The sequence below is a fragment of the Larus michahellis genome, chromosome 23 (genome assembly GCF_964199755.1).
Source record: "Larus michahellis chromosome 23, bLarMic1.1, whole genome shotgun sequence".
Lineage (NCBI taxonomy): Eukaryota > Metazoa > Chordata > Aves > Charadriiformes > Laridae > Larus > Larus michahellis.
In genome coordinates, this window is record NC_133918.1 from 4362549 (window position 1) to 4370875 (window position 8327).

Consider the following 8327-nt stretch of genomic DNA (forward strand, 5'->3'; position numbering starts at 1 on the left):
CCGGGGCGGGTGACGCACCCCAGGGTGCCCAGCGCAGCGTTCCCGGGGTGGTCGTCCCCACAGCACCCCCGGGCACATCCCCTCCCCACGTGGGCCCCACGGTTGTGCCCGCCAGCCCGCGGGTTGGGTTACGGGCGAGGGGGCTCCGGCACAGGGAGGGACCCGCTCGCCTCCGCCGGAAGAGAGATAAGCGGCGGGTCCCCGACCTCGAAAGGCAGCGGCTGGCGCGTGTCCATCTCGGGGACAGGGACACGCTGCTGGGCAGGGGCATTGCTCCGGGGGCTCAGCACGGGGACGCGGGAGGGGACCCCCACACGGGCACCCCGGGGTGGGGAGGGCCAGGAAGGGGCACACGGCGAGCGAGGTGATATAAGGGTTTATTTTCTGCAAAAAAATAAATTACCTCCCTCCTCCACCCCCCCGCCCAGCTCCCCGCAGCCAAATCAACCCCAAGGACGGCGACATGCCCCACATGGCGGAGGGCGGAACGGGGGTCCCTGCAGACCCCGGCCCTTCCACGGCCATGGAAAGGGCTCGGTGCACGGCAGGAGCGTTTCCAGCCCTCGGAGTCCCGCCGGCTGCCCCCTCCCCAGGCGATGGAGCCGGGGGGGGCTCAGGGCGGCCGGGGCTGGGGGCAATGCCGGGCCGCCTCCCGCACCAGGCGGTCCTCACGGGGCGTCCATGGCCGGGCGTAGCCGTCGTCCTGCAGCAGGATGCGGTTGAGCGTGCGCTCGTAGTTGACGTGTCGCCGCGCCATGAGCAGGTACTCTCCGCCCTCCCGGAGCGGGGGGCAGCCGCAGGTGTTGGGCACCCACAGGTACTCCCGGGCCACCAGCGGGAAGCGGTGGCGGTACGGCGTTTTCACTTCCACCTCGTAGCGCGTCTCCTGCCCCACAAAGCGCCGTGCCAGGATCCGGCCCTGGAAGACTGTGGGGCGAGCACAGGGCATCCTGAGCCAGGCACATCCCCCGGCATCGCCCCGAGCCCCTTCCCACCCCCGGTGCTCACCGAAGTCGCTCTGGCAGAAGTGCCGGACGCGCTGGGAGCGTCCCTTGGCCGGGCGGCACCTCCCGCATCGCCCTGCGGGGGGCAAAACTGCAGCAGTTTAGGGGGGAGAGGGGACATGGCACCCCCAAAACCCCCTCCTGCAGTGGGGGGAGGGTTCATTGGGGGTCTGCACCCCATAAGGAGAGAGGGGACACACTGAGCTCATGAGGGTCCTGGGGAGGGTTAAGTCAGGGGGAACTTTTTTAGGGTCCCCATCTCACAGCGAAGCTCTGGGGTTCCCCAGGACCCTTCCCACAACAGAGATGCCGGGGGTGTGGGGGGCTGTGAGGACCCCCACGGGGGAGCAGGCACCTGCGGCAGCCCCGGCCCCGCTCCGGCCAGGGGGGCTCCTCGGTGGCGGCTCCACAGCAGAGCCCCTGGGCTGGGACGGCAGCATGGGGACCGGGGTGACCGGCAGCTCCTGGGGCGGGGGGCTGCCAGCCCCCCGGGGCTGGGGCTGCCGGAGGGGGCTGGCGTCGCCGCGGCTGGGCTGGGGGTGCCCGCGGGGCAGCCAGAACTCGTACTCAATGCCGGGGTTGGGCTCCTGCAGCAGGACCTGCGCGGGCAGGGGCAGAGCTAAGGGGACCGATGGGGGCCAGGGGCCGACTCTCCCCATCCCCGCGCCGCCCCCACCCTCACCATAACGTGCAGATCCTCGTCGGTGGGTCCGGGCGCCTCCAGGCTCTCGGTGCCGTCGGGAGCCCGGGAGTATTGCAGCCGGGTGCCGGCCACCTCGTACGGCCCCGGCCAAGCGATGGACCAGTCCCCATTGAGCACGTAGCGCCCATCACTCGTCATCAGGGCTACGGGAGGGAGCGTGTCTGGGGGCCGAGCACCACACGGTCCCCGGGACCCCCCGCGCCAGGCTGGGCTGGGGGTGGGGGGCAGCCCCAGATGCCTGGGTCCCCACCGGAGGCCTCTCCCCGAGCGGGGAGGGCAGCGTGGGCTGGGAGAGCTGCTGGTCGGGGCTCGGGAGAAATCTGCTTTCTTGTAAGAACTTGGCTTCGGTCCCAAGCCGGCGCCAAACCCTGGCGTGCAAACCCCCCCCCCCCCACCACCACCACTGGCGAGCCCCGGTCCCAGTGGGGGACGGGGCCCCGAGTGCATCGGGAGGGGGACTGGAGGGGGGGGGGGGGCGGGTTTGGGGATGGGGGTCCCGGTCCTGGTCCCGCAGTGGCTGGGCTGGCCCCGTTCCAGCTCAGCCCTTCCCAAAACCCACGGCCGCGGCCTCTGGAAAAATGCCCCAAGCGCCCGAGAGTTCACTGAACCCGCGATGCTCGAAAGAGCATCCGAGCGGGGGAACCGGCACGGCACGGCACGGCACCGCACGGCACGGCCACCCCCTGCCCTGCCTGCACCCATGGGTGGCACCAGCCAGGACGGACTGGAATGGACTGGGACTGACTGGGATGGAGACAGGACGCGTCCTACCGAGGTAGTTGCGGCTCTTGTCCGTCACCTTGATCTGGGTGGCCCCAGCTGGGATCTTGGTCACGTTCATGTACCCAAAATAACCTGCTGGGGGGGGCAGAGTCAGGGCAGAGCTGGGGCACGGCTCGAGGGGACAGCCCAGGGATGGGGGGGACGGGGCTGGGGCAGGAGGGGACCGGGCACAGAGGAGCTCTGGGTCTGGGGCAGCCCCAGCCCCGTCCCAGGCACCAGCAGCATTAACCCAGCCGGGTCCCACGCGCTGGGACATCCAGGGCACCCAGCGATGGCCCTGGGGGGCCCCGGGGTGCCATCCAGGGCTGTCTGCCCTCACAGGCATCATCATCCCCCCAGCACGGCCAGACGACCCATGGACACTGGAAATGGACACAAGGACCCTGGGTGCCCCCAGAGACCCCTGAAAACCCCTGGGGACCCCATTGGTGCCCCAGCGACCCCCCCACCCAGCCCCCAGAGGAGCGATACCCTCTGCAACAAGGCAAAATATCCCCAGTAAGGGGTCCCCTCCCATCCCACTGTCCCTGTCCCCGCGTGTTGGGGGTTCAGGGATAATGCCCTGGTGGCGATGGGGCAGATGGAGAGGGGACAGGGTGACAGGGGACCCAGGCGATGCCTTGGGGACACAGACGGGGGATGGGAGGACAGGGGAGCCAAGAGCCAAAGCATTCACCCATGGAGGGGGCCGGGGCAATGGTTCATTCACCGGAGGAGGGGTCCGCGCCCTGGAAGAGCCGGTGCACGAAGAGACACGTGTCGTGGCCGCCGCCGCACTGGCCGCAGGCGTCGGGCCGCGCGCCCGAGCCCAGGATCCCGTCGCAGCCCACGCTCTGCGGGGAGCCGAGACGCGGCCTCAGGTGGGGGGGCTCAGAGATGGGGGTCCTGGGGGTCCCGGCCCCACGTGCACCCACCAGGCAGCGCCCGCTGATGCAGAAGTCCGGGGAGCCGGGGCCGCAGCGGGTGCCGTCCAGCACCCGGCCGAAGGTGTAGTAGAAGTTGTGCCCCTCGGCCAGGCAGTTGAGGTCGCAGACGTTGGGGGCTGCCGGAGCCCGCCGGGAAGGGAAGGGAAGGGAAGGGAAGGGAAGGGAAGGGAAGGGAAGGGAAGGGAAGGGAAGGGAAGGGAAGGGGGTGACGCCAGTGGCAGCGATGGCCCCCGGTCAGCCCCCCAGTGATGCCGCCTGCCACCCCAGGACTCACCTCCATGGAAGGGCACCCAGCGGTACCGCGCCGGCGTGCCCAGGACGGGCTTGTTGTCGTAGAGGGAGCACTGCATGGCACGGAAGGGCACCGAGCCGCCGGGGCAGCCCTGCGGGAGCGGCAGGATGGAGCCCAGGGGACCGGGAAGATGGAATCCCGTGGGATGGGGACCGGGACTGGCCATGCCGTGGCCCTCGCACGCTCACCTGGAGCTGGCAGAGCCGGTACTGCCGCGGCTCGCCCGTGCACAGGTCCTCCTCAGTGAACCTACGGCCACAGCGTCAGCGCGGGGAGGCCGGGGCGCAGCCCCCCCGAGCACCCCCGCCTGCACCCTGCGTCCCCCACGGGGACCTGCCCCATCTTCGGGGCTGGGACATGGAGCCACCGAGCTGCAGCCGCGCTGGGAGTGATGCACCCCCACGGGGGAGCAGGACAGGGGACCACGATGTCCCACGTGGGGCTGCATCCTGCCGGAGCTGCACCCCAGGATGGGGGCAGCAGGGTCCAGCTCCCCCTGCCCCCCCCTCCTCCGAAATCAGGCTGAAATTTGGCCAGGGCGTAATGTGGTGCCGAGGGCCTGCGGGGACACGTGGGGGAGCGGTGGCAGAGCTGTGCTGCGGGATTTGGGTGCTGCGGGGGGTGTAGGGGAGCGGGGACGCCCCGGGGGGGGGCCATGCTGCCCTGTCCCCCACTCACCGCAGGCACCTCCGGGTGCGGAGGGCGACGCCGTCCCCGCAGGAGCTGGAGCAGGAGCTCCAGGGTCCCCAGGGCCCCCAGGTCCCCCGGGCCGGCTGCCGGCGGGGCCGAGCAGGGACTGGGGGCTCGGGGACCCACACAGGCGTCCCCAGGGCTGGGTCCTGCGTGGAGGAAGGTGACGGTCAGCACCGGGGGGTCGGGCTGGAGCAGCCCAGGGGTTCGCCCCGCGCACCCCGAAACCCCTCACCTGCGCCGTGCCGACACCGCAGCCCAGGCTGAGCCAGGCCAGGAGCAGCAGCCGCCAGCGGTGCCTGCGGGAGCAGAGAGCCCTTGAGGGACCGGGGCGGGGGGGGGAGGCTGGCAGTGGGGTGCCCCCCATCCCAACATGTGCACCCCACGGGGACCCCGGCCAGGGGGAAGGAGGGGAGCCGGGGACAAGACGAGTGTCCCCGCCGCCGCTGGGGACGCGGGGTCCGGCGCGGGTGGGCGCAGGCGAGCGGGCGACGCCGCGTCCCGCACATGTGCCCGGGCGGCTGCGGGCACGGGACACGGTCCCGCCGTCCCCCCCGCCCGCCACACACACACACCCCGGCCCCGCCGCCCCCCCCCGGGCCCCGCGGCGGGGAGCCGGGCCGGGCTCGCTGCCTGCCGGGACAGGACCAGACCTGCGCGGCGGGGGCCGGGACGCCGTGTCGCTCCCTCCGCCGGATCCGGCCCCGCCATGGGGCGAGCAGGATGGGGGGCAGCGGGGCGGGGGGGGTGGGGCGGGGGGTGTCCCAAAGCGCCTGACCCTGGAGCACCCCAACGCCCCCAGCCCGGGGGGGCAGGGGGGGTGCCGGGGTCCCAGCCCCGCGTCGGGGAATCCCCGTTTCCTCCCGCCGCGCCGCTTCCACGGGGAGCGGGGGATCGCGAGTGGCCGCCCGCAGCCCCGGACGCCTCAGTTCCCCCGGAGGGGCAGGGGATGGCGGGGGAAGCGGGGGGAAGGGTCGCGGTGCCGCCCTGCGGAGGGGGAGCCGGAGCCCGGCGATGGTGGGGTGATGCCCAAACCCCGCTGGCGGCCGGGGGGGGTGGAGGGGGGCGGGCTCCCCGTGCCTCAGTTTCCCCGCAGGAGCGGAGCTGATCCCCGGCGGGGTGTAGAGGGGGGTGTCTTGGGGGTCCGCGAGGGGTTAAGGAGAAATCGGGACCTTACCCTGTACCGTGGGGTTCCCCGCGGGGGACCGGGCCGCCCCGACACCTCCAACCGGCCATGCCGCCCTTCGTCCGGGGAGTCCCGGCGGTTCAGTCCCGGCCCGGAGTCCCGGTGTCGGCGGGAAGGGGGGACCCGGGACGATCGGGCATCGCCTGCGCAGCTCCGGGGGGGCCGGGCGAGGCTCCCCCCCCACACCCCTCCCGCTCGCCTCCCGTCCCTCCCCGCCGCGTTATTAATATCCAGCCCCAAAGGTGCGCCCAGCCCTCCCCGGCCGCCCGTTAACCCTTCGGGGCCCGGAGCTCCGGCGGTCGAGGGGGGCTGGTGGGGTCCGGGGGGGGGGGGGCGCAGATGCTGCGGAGCAGCATCTGCGCCCCCCCCCCCCCGGACCCCACCAGCCCCAGCTGTACAGGGGAAAGGGCAAACAGAAACCCCCCCACCCCATCTCATCCTGATCCAGGACCCTCCTGGTCCCCCCTGATGCTGGGCATCCCGTGGGGGGTCGCAGTGGGGGTCCCCGCTCAGTGATCGGTAGATGCAGTGGAATGTGCTGGGGGGAGCTTGGGGTGCCGCCCCCGCCCCCCCAGCTGTGCCCCTCACACCCAGCACCATTAAGTCCCCCCCGTAGGGCAGCCCCAGGCACCCCCAGCCCGGAGATGAAGGGGTTACGGTGTGGGGGTGTCCCCTGGGGTGTCCCCTCCGAGGAGCAGAGCCCGGAGGATGCCCGGGGGTGGCGCAGGGGACGAGCTCCCCGGATGGTACATCGAGGATGCGGGTAGCGGGATGCTCTACAAGCGGGGACGGCTCCTGGGAGAGGTAAATCCCCCATTGCCCCCATCCCTGCAGCCCCCAGACAGCCCCTCCCCCCAGCCAGCACCCCCTCCCCGCGGGGCAGCCCGGCAACATCACACACCCGCACCCCATGGGGCTGCAGGGGGTCCCCGAGGTGTCCCGCTCTGAGGGGTACCCACCGCATCGCCTCTGGGGAAGGGGAAACTGAGGCAGCGGGGAGATGTTGGGACCGAGCCAGAGCAGAGCCAGCGCTGGGGCCAGCGCCAACCGGGTCCCCTGGGCCCCTTGGCCCCTGGGAAGAGCATGTGGCCGGGCACCCCGACACCCGGGACCCCCTTCCGCGGCGGCCTCTCGCCCCAGGGTGCCACACTGCTCATTGCTGTGGGACCATCCTCCCAGGGTGCCTTTGCGCGCTGCTACCAGGTGACGGAGGTGGCCAGCGGCAGGGTCTACGCGGCGAAGGCTATCCCCCGAGCCCGGCTGGCCACGGTGGGCATCAGGGAGAGGGTGAGTCTGGGGGACACACAGAAAGTCCCCAGGGAGGGGCGGGGGGCAATGCCCACAGGGACCCCACAGAGCCCCACAGCCCTTGCCCCTTCTCCCTCCTTCCCGGGTCGCTGGGTGGGTTCCCATCCCCGTCTCCCCGAGGGTATGTGCTGGGGGTCCCCAGATGCAGGGGGTACTGGGGCCGGGGGGGCTGCCAGGCTCACGCCGATGCAGGTGGAGCGGGAGCGGGAGCTGCACGGCCGCCTGCGCCACCGGCACATCGTCCGCCTCCATGGGCACTTCGCCGACCGCAGCCACGTCTACCTGCTGCTGGAGTACTGCAGCCGGAGGGTGAGTGAGCGCCGGTACCCCAAAACGGAGCGCCCTGCTGCTGGGGCTTCGCCGGGCCCCGAGCTGGTGCCTCGCTCCGTCCCCAGTCCCTCGCCGACATCCTGCGGGCGCGGGGGAGGCTGACGGAGCCGGAGGTGCGGTACTACCTGCGGCAGATCATCTCGGGGCTGCGCTACCTCCACGGACACGGCGTCGTCCACCGGGACCTCAAACCGAGTGCGTGGGGCAGAGCCAGGGAGGCGGGAGGGCGAGGTGACCGCGCCAGCCCCGCTCCGGCTCATCTCCCTCCACAGGTAACTTCTTGGTGACCGAGGAGATGCAGGTGAAGATCGGGGATCTGGGGCTAGCACGGCAGGAGGCTCCGGCCAGCCGGCGCTGGGGGTGAGTTGGGGCTGCAGCGCTGCCCGGGGGGGCTGCGGGGCTGGGGGTCACCCTGCCGATCTCCCCAGGGCGATCTGTGGGACCCCGGGCTACCTGGCCCCGGAGGTTTTGGACCGTAAGGGCCATGGGGTACCCTCGGACATCTGGGCTCTCGGCTGCGCCATGTAAGTGGGGACCTGGAGGGAGGGAAGGAGGGCGGGGGGTGCTCCCGGCCCCGCTGAGCAGCCGAACCCCCCCCAGGTATGCGGCGCTGACGGGCAGCCCCCCGTTCGAGGCGGCTCACCGGCAGGAGCTGTACCAGTGCATCCGGGCAGCGCGGTACCCGCTGTCCCCCCACCTCTCGCCCCGCGCCCGGGCTCTCATCGCCCGCCTGCTAGCCCCCGAGCCCGCGGCACGGCCCAGCCTGCGGGACGTGCTGGACCACGGCTTCTTCACCCAGGTGCGGGGCCGGCGGGGGCGGGGGACAGCCCACAGGGACACAGGGGGACACAGTGGGTCACTGCCTCTCGCTCCTCAGGGCTTCACGCCTGACAGGCTGCCCCCCCACGCCTGCCGCTCGGTGCCCATCTTCGTGGGGCAGGACCCACTGTGCAGACTGGTGCGGGGGGCTGCCGTGGCGCTGGTGAGGGGGTGGCCGTGCCGGGAGCACCGGGACTCAGCACCCTGCCACCTCGGAGGACAGCCATCTCCCCCCCACCCCGGCCCCGGCAAAGGAGCAGCTTCCTGAGCAGGACCTGAGCCACGC

General features: G+C 72.4%; 2 protein-coding genes across 8 annotated transcripts; one reads left to right on the top strand and one right to left on the bottom strand.

The window, feature by feature from the left end:
• Window positions 1–361: 361 nt before the first annotated feature.
• Window positions 362–5876, bottom strand: ADAMTSL5 (ADAMTS like 5). 4 transcript variants are annotated; one of them, XM_074565868.1, is made up of 12 exons: window positions 5576–5876; window positions 4634–4697; window positions 4387–4547; window positions 3897–3957; window positions 3691–3799; window positions 3405–3532; window positions 3200–3323; window positions 2479–2562; window positions 1687–1850; window positions 1360–1603; window positions 1009–1080; window positions 362–927 (listed from the first exon to the last, which is right to left on the bottom strand). In XM_074565868.1, exons 1-12 carry the CDS (start codon window positions 5632–5634, stop codon window positions 614–616), a joined length of 1584 nt encoding a protein of 527 aa, XP_074421969.1. In that variant the 5' UTR covers window positions 5635–5876; the 3' UTR covers window positions 362–613. The 4 variants fall into 4 exon arrangements, with proteins under 4 accessions (XP_074421969.1, XP_074421967.1, XP_074421968.1 ...); XM_074565866.1 differs by having other exon boundaries at window positions 368–927; window positions 3200–3532; XM_074565867.1 differs by lacking the exon at window positions 5576–5876 and having other exon boundaries at window positions 368–927; window positions 4634–5327.
• A 121-nt stretch (window positions 5877–5997) lies between these two features.
• On the top strand, window positions 5998–8316 carry LOC141734297 (inactive serine/threonine-protein kinase PLK5-like). Of its 4 annotated transcripts, XM_074565870.1 has the most exons (8): window positions 5998–6388; window positions 6764–6871; window positions 7085–7201; window positions 7288–7417; window positions 7495–7582; window positions 7651–7746; window positions 7823–8021; window positions 8100–8316. In XM_074565870.1, exons 1-8 carry the CDS (start codon window positions 6293–6295, stop codon window positions 8307–8309), a joined length of 1044 nt encoding a protein of 347 aa, XP_074421971.1. In that variant the 5' UTR covers window positions 5998–6292; the 3' UTR covers window positions 8310–8316. The 4 variants fall into 4 exon arrangements, 3 of the variants coding, with proteins under 3 accessions (XP_074421971.1, XP_074421970.1, XP_074421972.1); XM_074565869.1 differs by having other exon boundaries at window positions 6764–7201; XR_012584491.1 differs by lacking the exon at window positions 7651–7746 and having other exon boundaries at window positions 6764–7201; window positions 7857–8021; window positions 8100–8235.
• Window positions 8317–8327: the final 11 nt, after the last annotated feature.